The following is a 23,858-nucleotide window of genomic DNA, read 5'->3' on the forward strand; positions in this document are numbered from 1 at the left end:
CTTTTGTATTTATTTTTGGCTTTATCTTTGTTATATTTTATCTTCTGTTTATTTGGGGTTTATTTTGCTCTTCCTTTTCTAGTTTTTTTTAAAGATAATTGATTTGAGATCATTCCTCTTTTCTAATTAAACATTCAGTGCTCCTAATTTCCCTCCACGCACTGCCTCAACTGCGTCCCACAAGTGTGAAATGTTGCGTTTTCATTTTAATTTAGTTTAAAATATTTTCTTTTCTTCATTTTTCCTTGGACCTATGTGTTATTTAGAAGTATGTTAGTTTTAGAAGACTTCAGAATTTTCCAGCCATATTTCTGTTACTAATTTCTAATTCCATTGAGGTCAGAGATCATATTTCGTTGATTTGATGTTTTTTTTCTTGATTTGTAAGACTTACTGGGGGATGTCTGGCTGTCTCAGTTGGTGGAGCATGCAACTCTTGAGCTCAGGATTGTGGATTCAAGACTGATGTTGGGTGTGGAGCCTACTTTAAAAATAAATAAATAAATTTTTAAAAATTTGTAAGACTAATTTTATGGCTCAGTGTATGGTGTACCTTAGGAAACGTTCCATGTGCTGTTGAAAAGAACGTGTATCATGCTATGTTGTTGGGTGAGTCTGTTTCCATGAAGGTCAAGTTGGTGATAGTGTTGTTCAAATGTTCTACATCCTTACGGGTTTTCTGTCTCCTTGTTATATGCGTTGACAGAGGGGTTGCAATCTCCAACTGTAATTATGTGGTTTTGACTATTTCTCCTTTCAGTACTATCAGTTTTTGCTTCACATATGCTGACACTCTGCTATTAAGTGCATAAACATTTAGGAGGCTCTGACGATTTATTTTTTTACCATTAGGAGATAAAATGTAGTGTAGATTTGTTTCCTTTGTCTCTTTTGGTTGTCCGGATCGTTGGGAAGATTATACACATGTCAGATCTCTAACACCTGTTTTTGTTTTGTTTAATCTTTTCAACTAAAAAAAAAAAATGTTCACCGATTTCTCCCATCCCTTCACCTCTTGCAACCACCAATCTGTGCTCTGTATCTGTGAACTTGGGTTTTTTCTTTTTCTTTTTTAGATTCCACATATAAGGGAGATCCTATGATACTTGTCTTTCTTTGTCTGATTTATTTCACTTAGCATAATGCCCTTGAGGTCCATCCATGTTGAGTCAAATGGCAAGATTTCATTTTTTATAGCTGAGTAATATCCCAATGTGTGTGTGTATATGTATGTATGTAGATAGATGATAGATAGTTAGATACAGATATAGATTAGATAGATAGATAGATAGATAGATAGATAGATAGATAGATAGATGATAGATAGATAGATGATAGATAGATCACAATTTCTTTGTCCATTCACCCATCAATGAACACTTAGGCTGTTTCCATTTCTTGGCTATTATAAATAATGCTGCAGTGGGGGCGCCTGGGTGGCACAGTGGTTAAGTGTGTGCCTTCAGCTCAGGGCGTGATCCTGGCGTTATGGGGTCGAGCCCCACATCAGGCTCCTCCGCTATGAGCCTGCTTCTTCCTCTCCCACTCCCCCTGCTTGTGTTTCCTCTCTCACTGGCTGTCTCTATCTCTGTCGAATAAATAAATAAAATCTTTAAAAAAAATAATGCTGCAGTGAATATGAGAGTGCAGGTATCTTTTTGAGTTAGTGTTTTCATTTTCTTAAGATATACACCTAGAAATGGGATTGCTGAATCATATGGTAGCTCTATTTTCGATTTTTTTGGAGGAACCTCCATACTGTTTTCCATAGTGATTGCACCAATTTACTTTCCCACCAACAGTGAACAAGGGTTCCTTTTTCTCTACTTCCATGTCAACACTTGTTATTTCTTGTCTTTTTGATACTAGCCATTCTGACAGGTGTGAGGTGTTACCTAATTACGGCTTTGAGTTGCATTTCCCCGATGCTGAGTCATGTCGAGCACATTTTCATGCAGCTGATGGGCATCTGTACGTCTTCTTTGGAAAAATGTCTGTTCAAATCTTCTGCCCATTTTTTAATTGAATTTTTTTTTAGCTATTGAGTTGTAGGAGTTTTTTGTATATTGTGGATATTAGCCCCTTATCAGATATATGATTTGCAATTATTTTCCTCCCATTTAGTAGGTTGCCCTTTCATTTTTGTTAATGGTCTCCTTTGCTGTGCAGAACCTTTTTAGTCTGTTTAGTCCCACTTGTTCATTTTTGCTTTTGTTGTCTTTTCTTTTAAGGTCAGATTCAAAAAATCATCACCAAGACCTTAACACCTATGTTTCCTTCTACTTTTATGGTTTCAGGTCTTACAGTCAAGTCCTTAATTCATTTTGAGTTAATTTTTGTGTACAGTACAAGATAGTGGTCCAGTTTCATTCTTTTGTATATGCCTATCCAATTTGCTCAGCACCATTTATTGAAGACACTGTCCTTTTCCCATTGTATATCCTTGGTTCTTCGTTGCTGTAAATTAATTGACCATATATGTATGGGTTTATTTCTGGACTTTATATTCTTTTCCAGTGATGTGTCTGTTTTTATGTAAATACCATACTGTTTCATTACTGTAGCTTTGTAATATAGTTTGAAATCAAGGAGCATGATGGCTCCAGCTTTGTTCTTCTTTCTCAAGATTGCTTTGGCTAGTCAAGGTCTTTTGTGATTCCATACAAATTTTAGGATTATTTGTTCTGTTTCTGTGAAAAATACCACTGGAATTTTGGTAACGATTACATTGATTCTGTGCATTGATTTGGGTAGTATGGACATTTTAATAATATTAATTCTTTCAAACCATGAGTGTGAAATATTTTTCCATTTATTTGTGTCTTCCTCAGTTTCTTTCATTAATGTCTCATAGTTTTCAATATATAGGCCTTTTACCTCCTTGGTTAAATTTATTCCTGGGTATTTTATTCTTTTTGATGCAATTGCAAATGAGTCTTGCTTTCTTAATTTCTCTGATAGTCCATTATTAGTGTAAAGAAATGCAACAGATTGATTTTGTATCCTGCAACTTTACCAAATTTGTTTATTTGTTCTCATGGTTTTTTTAATGGAGTCTCTAGGGTTTCCTATATATAATATGATGTCATCTGCAAATAGTGACTTTTATTTCTTCCTTTCCAATTTGGTTATCTTTTATTTATTTTTCTTGCCTAATTGCTCTGGCTAGGACTTCCAATACTATATTAAATAAAAGTGGCAAGAGTGAAGATCCTTGTCCTGTTCCTGATCTTAGAGAAAAAGCTTTCAGCTTTTCACTGTTGAGTGTGATGTTCAATGTGGATCTGTCATATATGGCCCTAATTATGTCAAGGTAGTTTCCCTCTATACCCACTTTGTTGAGAGTTTTTATCATAAATGGATGTTGAATCTTGTCAAATGCTTTCTCTGCATCTATTGAGATGATCATATGATTTAAAAAAAATTTTTTTTTTTAAGTAATCTCTACATCCAACATGGGGCTGGAACTCATGACCCCTAGAGCAAGAGTTGCATATTCTACCAACGGAGCCAGGCAGGTTCCCCGTTGATCATATGATTTTTATACTTCATTTTGTTAATCTGGCCTATCCCATCGCCTGATTTGTGAATGTTGAACCATCCTTGCATCCCTGGAATAAATCCCATTGGATCTTGGTGTGTGATTCTTTCAATGTATTGTTGAATTCAGTTTGCTAATATTTTTTTAAATATTTTATTTATTCATGTGACAGATAGACAGCCAGCGAGAGAGGGAATACAGCAGGGGAGAGGGAGAGGAAGAAGCAGGCTCCCAGCTGAGAAGCCCGATGTGGGACTCAATCCCGGAACGCCGGGATCACGCCCTGAGCTGAAGGCAGACACTTAACGACTGAGCCACCCTGGCGCCCCTCAGTTTGCTAATATTTTGTTGAGAATTTTTGTATCTATCTTCATCAGGGATATTGGTCTGTAATTTTCTCTTCTTGTGGCATCCTTGTCTAGTTTTGGTATCAAGGTAATGCTGACCTCATAACATGTTTGGAAGAGCTCCCCCCTCCACTGTTTCTGGAAGAGATTGAGAAGGATTGGTATTAATTCTTCTTTGGATGTTTGGCAGAATTCACCAGAATTTGTTTGTTGGAAGGTTTTTGATTACTGATTCAATCTCCTTGCTAGTAATTGGGCTGTTCAGATTTCCTATTTCATTATGATTCTGTCTTGGTAAATTCCATGTTTCTTTTTTTTTTAATTTTTTATTATGGTATGTTAGTCACCATACAGTACATCATTAGTTTTTGATGTAGTGTTCCATGATTCATTGTTTGCGTATAACACCCAGTGCTCCATGCAATACGTGAGCTCCTTAATACCCATCATCGGCCAAATTCCATGTTTCTAAGAATTTATCCATTTCTTCCAGGTTGTCCAATTTGTTGGCATATAATTGTTCATAATAGTCTCTTAGAATCTTTTGTATTTCTGTGATATCAGTTGGAACATTGTATTTTTGGTACATGTATCACAAGTTATGGTATTTCCCTCCAAACATTTTCTGTATTATTATTTTTTAAGATTTTATTTATTTATTTGACAGAGAGACAGCCAGCAAGAGAAGGAACACAAGCAGGGGAGTGGGAGAGGAAGAAGCAGGCTTCCCAGTGGAGCAGGGAGCCCGATGCAGGGCTTGATCCCAGGACTCTGGGATCATGCCCTGAGCCGAAGGCAGACACTTAACAACTGAGTCACCCAGGCACCCCTGTATTATTTTTTCAACATAGTTGTAATCATGTTGTATCCACCAGTTCATATCCTATTGAAAATTTTCACTGTGAAATGTAACACATATACCAGAGTATATGTGTGTTTGTGCGTATATACAGACACAGTATTAAAAAAGAATACATTAAAAAGCCCATGTACACACACACACTTCTTAAGGACATTACTCGTACCTTTGAGGTCATCTCTGCATCCCCCTCTCTTTTCCAAAGTTATCTTCACTTGTATTAATTATTCCCTTGTTTTTCTTTATAGTTTTCCCATATATGTATGTATTTTTAAACAATATATTCTATTTCCCATTTGGGGCCATTATATAAAAGAAATTATATTGTATACATTCTATACAGCTTGCTTTTTTTTCTTGGCATTATGTTTTTGAGATTCAGCCATACTGGTATATAGCTATAATTCATTCGTTTTTGACTACTGCGTAAAATTCTGTTCATGTATTTGGATACACCACAATGTATCCATTCTTCTACTGACAGACAATTGGGGTGGTTTCCAATTATTTTCCTATAACGAATGCTGCTGCAGTGAAGAATTTGAAGTATGGGTCCTGGTGCACATACATAAGAGTTTCTCTAAACTGTATACCAAAGGTGGAATTGCTTGCACATCCTCAAAATACCGTTTTCTTCACTAAACCTTGATTCTGTTTTTAGTCATTCCTCCTAATTCTTTTTAATGTTTGCATTTTATCTCTACAGGTGCATGCACTAAGCCACATCTCTATTGTTGACCGTCTAGGGTTTGTCCCCATTTTTTTTTAACTTTATATACACTCTGGGGGTAAAAAAATTTTTTGCACAGAATTCTCTGCTTTTTAGGTCATTTCCTTATGAGGAATTCCCAGAAGTGGACTTCTTGAATCAAAGCTGTACTGATTACCATCCAGTGGGAAGGTCTTTACTACTGAAATACACAGAGTAATCACCATCCAAGTAGTTGTTAATCCTTTGGGGATCATAGATCCTTCAGAGAATATGATCAAGGGTATGGATCTTTCCTCCAGAAAACACACGCACATGCGCACACACATAGAAATTATTTGTATTCACAAACAAAGCAGAATGCCATTTCAAGAGTTTCTCAGACCCTCTAAGTACATATGCTGACATCTCTATTAAATAAGATATACTGTGTTGCCTAGTGAATATGTCTTATACTTCACCACTTAAGTTCCCATACCAACTCCTGTATCTGTTAAGTAACTTTTGTTTTAAACCACAATTTCCTGAGCATGCCAGCACCATGCCGGATACGAGAGATAGAAGAATAAATGTTCCTGGCTTCAAGGAATATAGAATCTACTGGGGAAGACATAAAATAACAAGTATTTCCAATAAAACATGTGCAATAGAGAAGCATTCATTAGGCAAAACAGAGATACAAATTAAGGATTGATCAACTTTCCTTTATCAAGGAGTTGCAAAGAATGAATAAACATGCTCAAGGATGTTATAGATAGGAGAAACAGTACCAGCAAAGGGAGAAAGGCATCCTATAACGTGGCACCTATAGGAAGTTATACATGAGTCAAATATAGCTGGGTTAGAAGGGTAATGAATGTAAGGAAGGGTTGGGATGCTTCCTTATTTGAGACTGAGATTAAGAAAACAGTATGGACATAGAAGACGATAGCGGTGGGTCTGACAGCAGAAAGGAAACCGCAAAAGAAGATTTCCTCCCAAATACTTCCTTTTTTACCCCAAACCTACTTTTATTAAACACAAAGGAAAACATCTTGCCTGTTTTTTTGTGCAACCATCTGAAAGTTCAGTGCTCAATATCCAAAGTCTAAAACCTACTTATTAATACAAACAACACATTTAACAGTGTGATGGCTTTCATTTTGTAAGTGGAAGTATCAGAAAGCCAGTACTGAAAGTACTACAATAATTTCCTCATAAAATTGCCTTGAAAATCTAACTTACATGTAAAACTATGTCTGGTTAACATTCACTTAAAATATCTCTTTGGGGGCACCTGGGTGGCTCAGCCGCTAAGCGTCTGCCTTTGGCTCAGGTCATGATCCCAGGGTCCTGGGATCGAGCCCCCCCATTGGGCTCCCTGCTCGGCAGGGAGCCTGCTTCTCCCTCTCACACTCCCCTTGCTTATGTTCCCTCTCCCGCCTGTCTCTCTCTGTCAAATAAATACATAAAATCTTTAAATATATATATATATATATATATATATATATATATATATGTCTTTTCAGCCTGTCAGTTAACACTTCTAATGCTATCATGTCACGAAAATCATTTCGTTGTTTTGAATTTAGCCTAACTTTTTAAATGTAACTAAACATAATTGTTACTTTGAAGCACTGGTTTCATTATAATGGAAGATGTGAAATTTTTGTAAAACATACATATCTTCTACTCCTCTGGAAAAGGAATATACCCAGTTTTGATAATCTAGACATCTAGACATCTTTGATGTCTTTGGTGGACTTTCATCCAAAGTTCGAATACAATACTATAAAAGTAATATTTCTGGCAATATTTCCTCTTGGTGTGCTGGGATTGTACATACATTTCCCTTCCTTTGAAATTTTAATTTGTTTAGTTAGGTTTCAGCCCTGCTTACTCGTTTCCTTAAAGTAACACCCAAATCATATACATTATACACTTACGCGTATAGAACCACATACATAAAAATATAAGGTGCGATTATAGTGTAATACGACTTGTTTTCTTGTGTGACTAGAAAAGAAAGGAGAAACGGGGTTTTGAAGTTTAAATATCAACCAGCTGAAGCTGAATAAACCAACTGAAGTTTATAAAGCTCTCAGCACAAAGGAACGCCTGACTTACTTTTTCTCTTTTTCAAAGTACTCCTTGGATCTTTAGATGGCATCCCATTAAACACCACTGAGCTTTGTCAAAATACAGGATCTTCAAGGGTACCTCAAAAAATAAAAAGATGTACTCTTGTTGCAGGTTGTCTAATAAACACATAGAACATGGTTCCCTTCAGATTTATACTGAAGAAAGAAAAATTTTTATACGTATGAAAAATTCAAAAGGAACACGTTTTTTCTTTAAAATTTTTATGGAAATCCCGATGAATCTCATAGGGGACAGGCAAAAGCACAAACAAGGATATATGTTAACATATGCTTCCTCCCCCCCACCCCGCCAGGGTGTTGTGTTTTGTTCTAAGAGGGGGAATCTTATGGCATTTTTTTCCCTAAGTGGAAAAACATTTTTAAAAGGGAGTTAAAACAAAAAACATGGTCAATAAATGAAGGGTTCAAAGATTTTCCTGAACGGGTTTGAAAATAAATGCCCTGCGACATATATTAAAAGACTTCCAACAACTCTGACCACTTAAAAAAAGTAAAACGACGAATCTACAATAGGTACAAATTATATACATTTATTTTTTTAATAATTTTAAATAACACTCTTGTATAAATTCTTTTCATATATTCAAATCATACACAAATTTAGAAATGTATCATGAAGCCTAGTACAGCGTATGTAGGAGACATGTTTTTAAAATTTGTGTTAGAATTTTAGTGACATACAGACGAGTTTAATGTTTCAGAAACATTCCCTAATCGCTCGGGCTGACGTGTAATGCATGACAGAGCGCTTGTGCCTAGCGTGAGAACTCAGCTGCGGATCCTTCGGCTCTGGGCTAACGTGGCTCGCGTTGTCGCCCCCGCTGCAGTCATTGTATACGCAGAAGTAACAAGTAAGAGAGGCTCCCAAATGCCTTTGAAAAAGCATCATTCAGCCACTGCCATTTTAACGATCCATAACCTTCAGTCCATTTGACGTTGTTTGACGTCTTCGGATGAACCCGTGTGTTCTTCCTGTTTTTTCCCTCGTCATAGTCACTGGCTCAGGGTTAAAGAGGAAAATTGCCGCTAACCTTCCGTCACTCCCCTGCACACACCAAACTCCTGTTAGTTCCCAAACCCCATACTGTCCACGAAGATCATAATGGACCAAAAGTTTTCTGTGGGTGAGGCCAGAAATGCTCTTCTTGCTCTAACAGGTTACACTGGGTCGCTTTTTACTTCTCTGAACTTTTTGTCAGAGAGCTTTCCTTGAGATGCATAGATTCAACTCCTACCCACAAACCTCAAAGTATAAGAACCAGGGAATGTTCATTACAAGTGCTGTTATGTTCACCGTGTGTCCTACAAAAAATAGAGGACCAAGGTGAATGATCTAATAGCCCCGTCCCAACTGAGGCTCTTGGGAAGACATACTATTGCTTTAGCTCTCTGCCTCCAAAACAGCACGAGAAGGGCTAAACGTCCGGAAGGTACTCGCCGACCAAAATGAATGAATGGGGCAGTGAGTACTGCTTTAATGACCAATTTTCTGGGGGACGTTAGGGCTAGAGAGTAGCCATATAATCTGACACTTATACAAATCCTCTCTCCCCAGATCTCTCTCCTCCCATCCCACATCTGCTCTGTTCTCTCTTAAAATGCAGGTACCCCTAAGAGTAGTAACACATCAATCCATAGGACCCTAGTATAAGTGAGCTTTAGTTTTTATTACCATTTTTCTCTATACCTGGAGAAAGATGTCTGGAAGCTTGACAGTGCAGGGAAGGAGGGGAAAATAAGGGAAGACAGACATAGTTAATAGCACTACCTAGGGCATCTGTCAGAAATGCATCAGGGCTTACGAAAATGAATGAATGAAGATACAATCATTAGTTAATAGTAGTATCTGTCATTTATCAATAAGATTCACACTAGCCTTATTTGAAAATAAACACATTTCTAATCCTTATTTAAAATTCTTCCAATATTATCTTTCTAAAGGACTGACGGGATCCCGGTGCTGAACACCATAGTTCATGGGGATCTTGCCTTCAGAGGAATGAATATTGTGTAATGCATATTCCCTACTAGTTTCCTAGTTTAATTTTGCTAGTAGATCACTTCATGATTGATTTTAATTCTAGAGCAAAATGATTTCCCCCAGCAAAAAGCAGGGGACACTAAAGAATATTTTTTAAAACAAATTTTAAGACCTTAATTTTTTTTTCCACTGGGAAGAATTAAGAACATGACCTAGGAGATGTTAATAAGTATTTAGAGGTTAGTGTTCCTTGTAATTCAATGTTTGCAGTATCTCTTAAGGTCTGTTTCAAGAAATCTCTATATGGCCGGAATCTGGACTGTTTGGCTTTGGCTCTTAGACTCCGACAAACATTCCTGCTTTCTCTATTGATTTAACTTCTACTTAACAAATGGTTCTTCCTCATCGCCCTCAATCCCTCACGTCGAGACGGTGGCAATCTGGGAGGGAGGCGGGTGTGTCAGTCTGCACATGTCCTTGCAATTGTGCAGTGCACAGTCTGTACGTGCATGGGGGCAGCTGCTGGGAAAGCAGATTTTCCCTCCCTGCTTGGGGAAGATTCGTTCACTTTAATGAAGCACAAAATGGTAGTTTTTTTTTCTTATCACCAATACTAGCTTCAGATAGTAATCCTCCTGTGTCCTTTCCATGAAATCCTTCATAGCTGTATGCCCCTGGACTGTACCTTGCACTTACAGAAGTTAGAAACAGTCACAGACAGGACTCTTCCCCCAGTCCTCCTTGTCTGGGGCTAGGCGGTTTCTGCACTGGCATACAGTGGAGAGAATATGTGCTTTAGTTAGGAGGCCTGATCCCAAGCCTAATAATGACGTATCGTATAGTCTCGAACAAGACATTTAACCTCATCTATAAAATGGGGACAATAATTACTTCCTCAGGGGGCTATGATAAGGAACAGAGGACATATATATATAGAAAGGTGTTTTGTGAACTGCAAAGGGCTATAGCAATATTCACTGATTTTAATATAATGTAATGTCACATAACCTATATTCTCGTGAGCAACGGCCAAATATTCAGAACACCTCAGGTTACCAGAAGTAGATTATCTGTCTGTCCATCCTCCAGAACATCATCTCTAAAACCTGAGAAAACTTATGGGTCTCCTACAGAGGGATGACCAAATTACATATTTTTCTTGGGGGAAGTTAGGCAAGGTTGTTAACGTGGATTTCCTAGGTCTGATCTAATAAATCTTTGTTTTTTTTTCCTAACCACTTGACAGTTTGCCACTCCTCCTAGTAAATATCTATATTTGATTTCTGGCTGCTTTTCCTGGCTTGCTTAACCCACAATCTGTCAATATCATAACAGATGAGAGCAACAGTAGGTGGCCTCTAGGGAAAAACTGTGTATAAAATCAAGGACTAACTGTACCCACCCACCTCCAGAGCTACCCTCTAACCCGACAAGAAGCTCTGCAGGAAGATGGTACACACCTTGTGGCATATGGGTGATAAGCTATGTTCAAATGTAGAAGGTATTTTTTTTTGAGGGGGTGGAGGAAGAATATAAATATTTGACAGGTATGGAGACTGGGGATCCCAAGCGGTACGATGGCTTTTCTTTTGGAACTAAAATATTTCTAATTCCTTTGGAAGACTATCTTTTACATTTTGAGACTTTTTTTTCATGAGGATATGTTCTACATTAATCTATGGAAAATATGTAGACTGGCTAATGTCTAATCAGGGGGTACTTTGGAGAGCACAGCCTCTGTCCCAGCTTAACAATCAATGACTTAAAAATCTATTGCTTGAATCTATAGTAAGTCAAAGAACATATAACTCTACTTTGAGACTCAGAATGGGAAAGAAAGGTTAGAAACATTCAACCTCTTATAAATTTCAACAGTGTCCAAAGAGGGACTAAAAATGACTGATGGTCACCAGAGTCCCAGCTCTAGCAATATTGCCATCTATGTTACGCTATTTTAGCCAATCCCCGTATTTTCTTTTTACAACACCATTAACTGCTGTACAAATAAATTCTAGATGATAAAATATGACATGATTTTTTTTTACAAATAGATACAAATACAATGTTGACCAGATATGCTACATTAACTATATACACCTTATTTCTCTAGAGGAAGGAAGAGTCCTTATTTTTAGACAATTTACCATTTACACTGACACCCTAAGGAGGACCATCAACTTCCTGCTCCCGGATGTTGCCTTCCTCTTTCTACCATTAAAAGCTTATCCTGTGCTTTGATCCTATCATTGAGCAAGAATTTGGGAAGGAAAAATCAAGCCTTTCTAAAGATCTTCTTGAGATTTTTCTGCCCCTATTTTAGAAACAGTTGAGATTGTTTATTGTGATATAGCCCAGACCTTAAGCTTTCTTCAGTGGTGTCTTTTAGCACAGTAAAAGGAATATCATCCCTGACTTTCCTTTTAAAAAAGGTGTCTCAGGAATGGAGATGAAGTCTTCCGGCAGTCCTTCCCCCTCCACTTCCATCCTGTTTCTGCTGGTTTGGCGAACACTTCCCCAGAAGTCTATTCCGAGGTCAAAGTAGATGTGGGCTGCACTGTAGGGTTCAGCCTTTCTATACTCCCATGTAGTTTGGTACAAAAATATACTTTACTACAAGTCCTTATTGACAGCAACTGCTTCAGATCTTCATGGGGGGAAACTAAAAGTAATGGGCTAAGTGCATTACAAATTTGTACCTGAAAATTTCAGATGCACTCTATGCTTTTGCTTTCTCAGCAAATCTGCCCAGGCCTCATCTGGCCCAGGAGCTGATGGGGTCTTAGTGAGCACTGTGGTCTAATAGTCCAGACAACGGTTCTAGCTCTTTAGGCTTTGTAGTTATGTATGGGTGTCGTCAGGGTCAGCTGCCCGTTGGGAGCCACTTCATTACCATCATCTTCCAAAAGTCCTGACACATCTGCATTGGGAATGCTGTCATGGTAGCTGCTGAAACTGATATTGTCTTCTTTCAGCTCGATGGTCCAAAAGGGGGCATTGAGTTTCCGGTTTTGGTACTCCCGGTACATATAGACAGCCCCCACAAATCCCATCAGTAGCACCACCACAATGATGATGACTGTCAAAATGATGATGTTAAACTGGGTCCATGAAACGTCAGCTAAAGCTGATGTGCTGTTTTCAGCAGAGCTTACTGAGAAGATAGTCTGCAGGGTTGTGGGGGTAAATGTACTATTTATAACAGGGGTGGGCACTGATGTGGTCAAAGAGGCATTGGAAACCAAAATGGTAGAACCTTCAGGTGTTGGAACAATAACTTCTGAAAATAAAAACAGAGAATGAAATGTAAAAGACAAAATTATCCAGTTTTAAGAAACAATAAAAGAAATACACATGGGAGTGGAAGTTGATGTGGGATGCTGAGATGATATTCTGCTTTAAGGTAATGCAAGTTAAAAATAATTTTTAAAGAAATATAGTGGAAAGAATCAAGGTCTAGAAAGCTAGATTGTTACATCCATGCCTGTTCTCCAAAATGTACAATATTAAAATCTTTGGGAAAATTTTAATGTTGCAGTTTCCCATCCTTCTTGACTCTGGGATAGAGTCATACAGATTCCTGCAAAGGCAGTAAATATGTCACTACTGAATCCTGAATCACTTGGTTAAAAGTGATAGGGATAAAAAAGCAATCATTTGAGCTAAAATAAGTTCAATGTGTCTGATGGCATTTCATAAGGGTGAAATTCTCTTCAAAGGTGGCAAAACAGAATAAGGAAAATAGTATTTCTAGTTACTTCTGAAAAACACAGCTTAAAGGTCCAAATTGATGTCAGCCAAGGGAAAACACAGCCTTCCTTTAATCATGTGTGTAGTGATTCTTCCTTTGTGTAGATCGTAGACGATGTCATAATTAAAGCGCTAATGCAACACAGCTCAGTAGAAATACCGAAGGCTTTGGAACCAGGTAGAACTGTGTGGCTGTAGACAAGCAAGTGAATCTTGTTAACACTGAGGCTTCTCATCTGTAAAATGGGAGTGATAGCACCTACTTTGCGGAGTTCCTGGGGAGGGTTAGGCGAGAGAGGGCGCTATGGAGCGTTCCCGCATGTAATGTTCACAGGGCTTGGCCCATGGTAGGCACTTGATAAAATGGCTGCTGTTGTCATTATAATTTGTCGCCATAGTCAGACACATTATTCTATCCCCAGAAGAGGCAAGTTTTACATTACCTAGTAACTAATAAGAAAAATCATCATGGTTCTGTCTGCTACGTATGGACAAAGCATGTCTCTAAATGGGAAAGGGAACTGCGTGACAGGATCTCCAGGCTAGTGAAAGGGTTCAGTCTCCATCTTTTAGCCTTGATCACAACGGAATAAGGATATCAAGAAAATGGCAGAGGGACGACACCTGCCACAGACCATCAGCGCAGTATTCGGCATCTGTCAGAATATCAAAGAGTGGTTTCTAGAAGAGTGTGGTCTAATCACTCTGTGACCCAATAAAGCCTGACTATCCCTAGCTCATCCTGAATTTCTAATCATTAATTTTTATCTAAACCTCTACTGACCTTTCCTGCAAGAAACATTTCACCATATGAGTAACTTTTTCTTTCAAAAGTCAGAAGGAATATTATTACTCTTTTCTCCATTGCACATGGGAAGACGCTGGCCCAAAGTTAGGACAGAGGCTACGGTGGACTCTTGTTTCTCAGCTGGAACGTCTAACTGGATTACAGGTCCCTACTTCCAAAGACCTTTGATGGTCACTGGAAGTGATGAGAATATAGGAAGCAAAGGATAAAAGAAATGATAGGACTTTTAAATTATTAACATAAAAATGAAAATAGATGAAAAGAAAATGTGAGAACCCTGCAATGACTTTGTTGTGGGCCTCAGATTTCTGGAGTTGACTTTGGAGCAGCAGGAGAGCAGCAGGAATAGAAGGAGATCCCTTTAGGCAAATATCTATCAAAATCTATTTCCAGAAAACTCCTCCGGTGGGATTGGAAGGTTTTATAAAGCTAAAGGTAGCTGTCCTGCACTCGTCACTGCTAGGCATAGATAGTAAATGTACCACCTTACGTGAAGCGTTACCTTTCTTGGTGCAATTTCCCTCGAGGTCTCGGACATAGCCTTCTAGGCAGTTCTCACACCAAAACCCGGTGGTGTTATGGAGGCAGTGGATGCATTCACCACTCTCGGGCTTGCAGATCTTTGGAGTTGTGGTTGAGTCCACGTGGCTGTGACATTGGCACTTGGTGCAGATGCTGTCAGAGTTGTAATAGCCGTTTTCACAGGTGTTGCAGTTCTTGCCCGTGTAACCCTCTTTACACTGGACACAGCTAGGTTCCGATTCACCCAATTCTAAAAGTGAGAGAACACCAAAGAAATTCAGTGCAGCCTCAAGTTACAAGCAAAAATGCAAAACAACTAGTGGTCCTCAAGCTGGTTTTTAAACCCTCCCTACTATCTCCTCTCAGACTTAAAGAGACTAATGATCTATACCTTATTTCTTAATTCTTAATTGTCCAGTTTATTGTAAAAATGATGGGGCCCTCCAGAGAATCTCTGCAGGTAGAGAACAAAAGAAATATGCTTACATAAGGAATATGAATAATTGTAATGACGAGGCACTCATAACTGTTTTTATTGCTTCTTTAGTCATGACAGGTGGAATAAACATGATTTTAACAAAAACTTCCTCATCTCTCCCTCAAGTCTCATTTCATATATGTACTTGGATTTGGTTGCAAATCCCTAGAAAGAAAAACCTTTGCTGTTTTTATAACTCCTCTTCGCCTACTCTCACCCTCCTCTCACTCCTTTTCGCCAAGAACTTCATTTATCAACACACTTGATATCAATTGATAACGGATTGCCTGGTCTTTCCTCTCAAAATGAAGAAGCAGAAGAAGGCCTTACTTATGACACAGCTGCCTGTCGATGTCACTGCTGAACAAGGGCAGCGAAGACATTCTTTCGTGGCACCAGGACTCTGATAAAATCCTTCTTTGCATTCTTCACAGTGATCCCCTTTGCTATTTTCCTGGCAGTTTAAACAAGCACCTAAAAGAAGCAAATTATTTTAAGAAGTTAAAGACTTACTCTGAAAGCACAATAACTTTAAATAAATCATACCCGCAACCAAAAGACCTTATGCGTTCACCAGAAGAAGTGATGTGACAGGAATTCGATAGAGTTCAGTTTCTATCCCATCTTATTTCTACATTGGCCGCATCTGTGGGGTCTGTGTCCCCTTCTAGATTGTAAACTCTAGGGAAAGGCTGGGTACATGAGTAGAGGAAGCCCGGGTTGACGGTTGACTGCATACAGAAAGCAGGCCAACTATTTTCAAATTAAAAATAAAAACAATCTAAAGACCTACGTAAAAAAGAATAAATTATATACTATTTTCATAGTTGGGATACTATAGTTAAGTAAGTGAACTAGACCTATATGTGTGAACATGCATAAATCTTGAAAAATGTTGGTTGAAAAAAAGCAAACCGCGGAATGATACAAAACAGAGGACAGTACTTACTTATCTTGTAAAATTTTTAAAAAACATACTAAACAATACTAAGCAAATGGATACAGAATACACTAAGCAAAAGGATACATACATATGATATGTGGTAAAAATTAAACGTGGACTGAGGGGGCATAGGCAAATCTCATGCTCTGCTCATCTTTGTGAGGGAAGGAGAAAAATGAGACACGGGGAAAAAGAGGACTCCAACTGTATTTGAAATTTCCTATTTCAAATATATAACTATATATAATACATATAAATATTGGGCAAAATACCAAAATGTTAATATTTATTAATTCTAGGCGTAGGTACATGACTATGCATATTATTCTCCATACATTTTTATATTAAAAAATTCAAGATCAAAGTAAAAACAATTAATTAATAGGAGCGCCTGACTGGCTCAGTCAGTAGAACGTGTGACTCTTGATCTTGGGGTTGTGAGTTTGAGCCCCACATGAGAGATTACTAAAAATAAATAAATAAATAAATAAATAAAAACTTTAAAAAAATTAGTAGAGAAAATGAAAAGGAAGGAGGAGAGCAAAGCGATGTGTTTTGTAGTAATACTCTCATGGTACCCTATTAGTAAAGATATTATACAGGCACTGAAGCAGCATCGTGTCTGAAAACAAAAAATGAAAAAGCACAGTGTAATTAACATCCCTTTTTTACGGGGCCACAGAGACGCACAGGGACTCTTCCAACTGCTATTACAGGAATAAGTGAGAAAATGTGACATAGAAACCTAAGAAGACGATAAAATTTTACCTGGTAAGCTAAATACCATTCAATGCTAAAACTATTCATAAACAGTTGTATTTGATTTCTTTTCCTTATGAGTGAAATATTTATGAAAAAGGGCAGAGAGACTGAGGCTGTGAAATAAAATTGTCTGACAACTGGGGCAAAATTTGAAAAACCAAATGACAATGTTATTAACACACATGGCACATCTCAATTCTTAAGTCATTACAACAGAATTTCCCCAAACTTCATGAACTGACGGGGAAAGACAGGTTTAAAAGTTTATTACCTGAACACTGAACTTTGAACTAAATCAAATTCCCATGCAAATGTCTCTTTCAATCATATAATTGTTTTTAAGATATTATTTCTAAGTAATCTCTACACCCAACATGGGGCTTGAACTCATGACCCCAAGATCGAGAGTCGCATGCTCTCCTGAGCCACCCAGGCACCCCAATCATATAACATTTTAAGGCCTGTTAGTGTTAATGATACTTTTCACATACATAACAAAATACTAGTATATCCTCATACAGTGATAAACACGTTAGATACTGATTTCTTTCCAGATCTTCTTATATCCTGATCCCTCTTTAGCTATGTATCTTTGTGACAATAAAAATAGCTGAAAAATACATACTAAGAAACAGCAAACTGCGGATTTTGGTTCTGCAAATAAGATAATCTTTTGTTTGTTGTTTGTTTAGAGAGGGAGGGGGAGGGGGGAGGGAGAGAGAGAAACTTGAGCAGGTTCCATGCCGAGCGAGGAGGCCAACGCAGGGCTCCATCTCACAACCTTCAGATCATGACCTGAGCCAAAATCAAGAGTTGGACACTTAACCGACTGAGCCACCCAGGCACCCCCAAAAATAAGATAATCTTAAATGTTAAAGTGTTCTGCAGTTTGGAAAAATCAAAACCTGCATTATGTGTAAAATCTGGACACCTGCTGGCCCCTTTTAAAAATGTGCGTTGAAAATAATTTTTAAGAAAACAAGTTCTGATAAAGTCCTAAACTTTCAAAATACCTCAAAAATGTTAATAGTCCTGTAACAGAATATGGATGTTTGGGGAAAGATGTGTTCCAATAACATGCCACTTGCATGTGACTAATGTAGCAAGAACAGGTCATATTGCTCTTCTTATTTAAAAATGGTAAATATATATACTGTTAATAGTTTGCTTCTACTATGCTATTGGACTTACATGCTTATTTTGGGGGGGCTTTTTACTATTTTAGATAAGACCTCAAGCCTTGGTGCTTATCACAATATCATTCCATTCTCTTAAACCGTTTATATTAGAATATACATTCTTTTAAGAAATTATAAAATGTATAACAATTAAACATTTTTTCCAGAAGAATTTATTTCCATTCATTTTATGCTGTATCCTACAAAGAAAAGTCAATGAGAAAAAAATAACGATATATGGTAAATATGTTGTCTCAAAAGGAAAGATGAAAACAAGTCTAATAATAAGACTCATTACTCTACACTGCTTCAAAAATAGCACGCACCTGGAACACAGCCACTGAGAAAGAAAATTAATGAATTACAGACAGACAGACATAAATACAGCCAAGTGCTATCAGTAGCTGTGAGGGCAACAGCCCTTTTGATTTCTCCCCTTTCATTTTCACGTGTCTCTGGTATGCATGTATCCTTTTTTTATATTGTCTTGATTTTTTTCCTGATTACAAAGCTAATACATTATAAACTCTATCACATGCGTATTATAAAATATTTTAAGAACTCAAGCAAGTTTAAAACATTTCATGAGAAACTTGGAGGAAATGTTTTTAGAATAACAATGAAGATCATAACCTTTCAAGTCCACATCCAGTAGGAACTGGTGGTGTGGCTTTACCTTTCTAACAGCTCATAGCTCCTCTTGGGGAGGCAAGAGAGCATAAGAAAACTGGTATAGTGTTTAATGTCAGATCTGAGTCCCACTCCCAGCGGAACCTCTTACCAGTGATGGGACCTTTGGGAAATAGCTTCTCTGACTCTCACTTTTCTAATCTGTAAAGTGGGATGATTCTTGGGCTAATGATTTAATGTAACATGAATATTTCAAGTGGTGAAAAACTATTCCATAAGACAAATGTTTTCTCTTTATGTTTCAATTTCCTCATCTATAAATTAAGAAAGCCACACTAGATGAAATCTAAGTTCCCATTAAAATCTAAAAGTTGAGGGTCTCTCTTTTATGATAAAGGATATGTAAACATTAGCTGAAGTTTAACTTTATTATACTCTGCCTGGAACCTCCCAAAATACAGCAATATCGCCTTAAAATTCACATTCTCTTTGCTGAAAGATGGCCAAAGGAGCGGATTACCAAATGAAAAAAAGAAGAAGAAGAAGAAAAAAAAAAAAAGGAGTGACTGTTTCCTGAAGCTGATCTCATCAAGCTCACTGGCTAGGCAGCAAACCAGTGTGGTAGGGTAACCAAGAAAGCAACCAGTCAAAGAAAAGAATGTGGGGCTCCTTTCCAACCAAATTCAATGACAACGCTTTGGAAACATAAATCGCCACCTGTAAAAAGCCTTGTCCCTATTTATTTTGCCATCCCATAGTTTATATATAAACCTGTCAGAAATACAGCAATGTGCTTTTTTGTGGGAAGAAACGCCTGATTCTCCCCCTATAGAGCAGAAGGCAAACTTGAACCTGTCAAAAAGAAAGAAAGCCAAACCTCCGTGAACAAGGGAGAGTAACAGAGGATAAGGTCAGAGAGAAAGGCAGGGGCCACAAAATGTAGAGTCATGCAGGCTATAGAAAGAAGTCTGAATTTTATTCCAAGAGGGATGGGAAGCCATCCAAGGGTTTAAGCATGGGAATGACATGATGTGGTTTTACATTTTAAAAAGATCACTCTGGTTGTTCTGTGGAGACTGGACTGTGGTGCGGTGGGGCTCTGGGGTGAGAGGACAAGAGAGGAGGCAGAGAGGTAGGATGAGATCAGAGAGTGCCACAGTAGTTCAGAGAGATGACAGGGGCTTGGACAAGGATGACAGTAACAAAGGTCATAAACAGTGGTCAGATTCGTGGTGTATTTTGAATGCTGGGCTGATAGAACTTGCTGATGGATTGGCTATTTGCAGTGAGAAAAAGAAAGGAACCAGATATGACTCTTAGGCTGAATGGTGTCAGTCACCAAAATGAAGAACACTAGGAGTAAGGCAGGCTTGGCTTACAGGGTAAAATAAAGAATTGTTTTGGATGTCTTGGGTTTTGATGCCAGTTGAGGCATTCAGACGAAGATGTCCAATGCACTATTGGATCTTTGAGTGTGAAGATCAAGGGAGAAATGTAAATCTGGTAGTCAGCACAGACATAGATGGCATTTTAAATTAAATCCAAGGGACTGAATGAGATCACTTAGGGGACAGTAAAAATGGAGAAGACAAACATGTAAGATTTATTTATTTTAGAGAGAAAGAGAGAGAGAGAGCACACACACAGTAGGGGGAGGCGCAAAGGGGCAGGGAAAGAATCCTCAAGCAGATTCCCCACTGAGCGTGGAGAATGACACAGGGCTTGAGCCCAGGATCCTAAGATCATAAACTGAGCCAAAACCAAGAGTGGGATGCTTAACCAACTGAGCCACCCAGGCGCCCCAAGAGGAGCAAAAATAAATAAATATTCTTCAAGGAAAAAGAAGTACACCATGTGAACATAAAGTTCTAGTTTGAAAAAATATTAGTCTCCTACTTCCATTTTAAAGTAAATATATACTCAATAAAGAAAATCTAGAAAATACAGGAGAATAGAAGAAAAAAAATCACCATCAGAAATCTGTCATTAAGATTTTGAATACTTTTCCTTGAAAACTTTCCTTATGTATAGAAGTTTAAGTTTTGCTTTTCAAATAGTCTAAATATATGGCCATGTCCTTTCACGCCCTGCTTTTTTTACTCTCATGTTGTTATATATACCAATCTTAAAAAATTTTAATGACTACTTAATAGTTGCCGTTTATTGATTACTCATAATGAGCCAGGCACTGTATTAAAGGTTTTATAAATATATTGCACTGAATCATCACAACAACCCATTAGACAGTTACTGTCATTATCTGCATTTCTAGACGAAGAAACAGGCTACGTAATTCGGCCAAAGTCAAGTCAAGATTGCACTTGCCGTGCTTTTAACCATGTACCGCCTAAGTAACATAACTGGCTTCATTCTCTGTTGATAGAAATAGGTTTGTCTAATTTTTTAGAATTACCACTACCACTTTAGTAAGCTTCTTTGAATGCAAAGCTTTTTATGAATTTAGAATTATTTCCTCAGAATAGATTTCTGGAAACAGAATTACTGGATCAAGGAGGTATTCTGAAGACTCCAATACACATTGTGAAAATGTTCTCCAAAATTTTTTTCCCCAATATATTTTATCACAAAAAATTTACTTTAAAACCTTCTTCATCTAAAACACAAGGTCTAGAAAAAGACTAGAAAGGGGGAAACGTTAAGGACTGGGAAAACATAGTAAGTGGCCACCAGAGGGCAGCCGTATCACAGCGCTGTTGAAAAAAATCTTTGAGACAAAAGGAAAGGCTGATTATATATTAAGCCTGCAGGTTTAAATTAAGTACTTGCATGTCTTCGTGTTGAAGTCCTCTTTTATTATATTTCCAAACAGAGAAACCATTTATTTTTCTTATTACTAACTGCTTTTAGAAATCATAACCATGGCAAAGATCTCTTTTGCCTTAAATTATCTCGAGCAAGGACAGGTTGGGATTTACTTGACATTGAAGATAGCTACCTCATTGCTGCAAGCAAAACTAGCAGTGAGAGGCAGCAGTGTAGACCGCTTTCTTACTATACAAGACCTGGGGAGAAATTTAAATCAACTCAGTAGGATGAAGCGTTCCTGTCCTTAACCAGGATTGAAATTTATCTTTCCTCTGTGTATTTTTCATTTACCGAACAAACATTTAGTGAGTACTGACTGCATGCCAGGGTCCAGGCTAGAGATTGTGCACAATGATGAACAAACTGATATTGCCCCTACCTTCATAGAACTTACGACGTAGTGAGTAGGCTACACATGACTCACAATCACAAATAAATACAGAATTATAAACATAAGGTCCCGTGACAAAAAATACAAGTGCGTATGACAATGTATAATTGGGGACTGTCATTCAGCCTGGAGTATCAGGAACTGCTTTCCAATGAGTAAGCTTTAACTGAAGGCCTGAAGGAAAAATAATGATTTAATAAGGCAAAGGGGCTAGCGGTGGCATAGAGGTATATTAGAAAGACCGTTCTAGGCAGAGGAAAGATCATGTATGTAAATCTTAGGACAAGGGAACACGGCTTGTTTTAGGGATAGAAGCCAGTATGACTGGATCACAGACAGTAGAGAAAAAGAATAGCTCAAGAGAGAACCAGTGAGTAGCCAGGGACCAGATCGCATAACAGAAAAAAAATAACACGATTTCTCCTGAATCAATTTTTTTCACCATGGACTAGAGGAATAAAACAAAGAATTTCAAATACTTTCCAGGGTACTTTCAATTTCAAGTACTCTGCTACCCTGCTATCATAAAAACACTTGTACTTGTCAGACTAGTTTGTCCTGATTTTTCTGTTGAGGGAAAAAGATTTCCAAGGAAGGATTTCTAATCCTTACATTTAGGAAAACTGACCATTGGAAGAGTTCATTGTCTTTAGCTTTTAATAGTTTGCCTCAGTATGGTTTTCTTTGTTTTATACTGCCTGGGGTTTGCTGAGCTTTCAGAATCAGTGGGCTGATGGCTTTCACCAGTTTGGAAAAATCTCGGCCATGATCTCTACAAATTTTGCTTCTGCCCCAATCTCTCTCTCCTTTCTTTCTGAGTCTCCAATTACATTTATGTTAGTCTTTTTGGCTGTGTCCCACATGTCTTTCCTGCTCTGTTCTTTCCATTGCATTTTTTACTTTGTGCTTCAGCTGAATATTTTTAACTGAGCTGTATTCAAGTCTACTTATCTTGTCTTCACTGTGAATAATCTTTTGTTAAACACATGCAATGTGTTATTCATTTCAGATGTTGTATTTTTCAGTCCTAGGCTGACCTTTCAATTTTTTTTATAGATTCCAGTTCTCTTGAAATTTTCCTCTTTTTCCTATTTTCTGAGTTTTCCTCTATTTTCTGGGTTTTCCTCTATTTTCTTAAAGCATTAATTTTAGTTATTTTAAAGGCATCATTTGCTAACTCTAACATCTGGATCATCTGTGGGTCTGCTTCCATTGTTTCTTTTTTCTCTTTATTATTGGTCACATTTTCCCTCAGCATTGTCTAGTATTTTTGATTGCATGCCAGATACAGTGTATAAAAGAACCACAGATAACTCTTTTCCCTGTTAAGCAGATACAATGAGAGAATTGCCTCAATCCAATTCGAAATTGAGATGGGTTGAAGAAGGACTGCAATTTCAGTATGAGTCAGTTCACCTATGGCTCATCACTCTTTCTTGGTCATGGCCCTCTAATGCTTTTGACTGAAAGCCTAGCATCCCTGAGTCTCCACAGCCCTGAGAGACTGCAACAGACTGAGTACTGCCCTTTGGTGGTTTCAGCCGAGGTCCCACTCCACACACTTCAGAACCTGGCAAGGTCTTGAGAGAGAGATGGTCGTATATGGTAGCAGGGCCTCTCTTTCTAAAGGGATTTTGTCTCCTAAGCACCATAAGACTGAGAGACTTCTTTATCCCTTTTGGGCCAGCCTCTCATCTCTTGCACAATCAGCTAATGTCCTGTGAGAAAACTGGCCTTGTGTTGAGGGCTCCTCTAGATTCCAATCCATCATACAAGTCCCAGACAACTGCCAAAACCTCTTCTTGTATCTCTTTCCTCAAGAAGAATTCCTTTGCTTGGGTTAAATCTGCATCTTAGCCTATGACCAGAATCAGCAAATGTCCCCTGGAAATAAAATGGCTGATGGTCATCCACTTACTTAATTAGAGTTCTACCCTTTCTGGAATTTTAGTTCATATAGTCTTCTCTGCTTCCATAGTTCTCCAACCAATATGA

General features: G+C 37.9%; 1 protein-coding gene across 1 annotated transcript in view; it reads right to left on the minus strand.

Annotated features, from left to right (window-relative positions):
* Nucleotides 1–8,107: 8,107 nt before the first annotated feature.
* MEGF9 (multiple EGF like domains 9) overlaps nucleotides 8,108–23,858 on the minus strand; it is an 83,930-nt gene continuing 68,179 nt past the window's right edge. The window contains exons 4-6 of the mRNA XM_026513866.4: nucleotides 15,464–15,607; nucleotides 14,636–14,905; nucleotides 8,108–12,855 (exon numbers count right to left, since the gene is read on the minus strand). Of these exons, the coding sequence (XP_026369651.3) occupies nucleotides 12,404–12,855; nucleotides 14,636–14,905; nucleotides 15,464–15,607 (866 nt within the window). The 3' untranslated portion in view covers nucleotides 8,108–12,403. The remainder of the gene's footprint in view (nucleotides 12,856–14,635; nucleotides 14,906–15,463; nucleotides 15,608–23,858) is intronic.

This window comes from Ursus arctos, unplaced genomic scaffold (genome assembly GCF_023065955.2).
Source record: "Ursus arctos isolate Adak ecotype North America unplaced genomic scaffold, UrsArc2.0 scaffold_18, whole genome shotgun sequence".
Lineage (NCBI taxonomy): Eukaryota > Metazoa > Chordata > Mammalia > Carnivora > Ursidae > Ursus > Ursus arctos.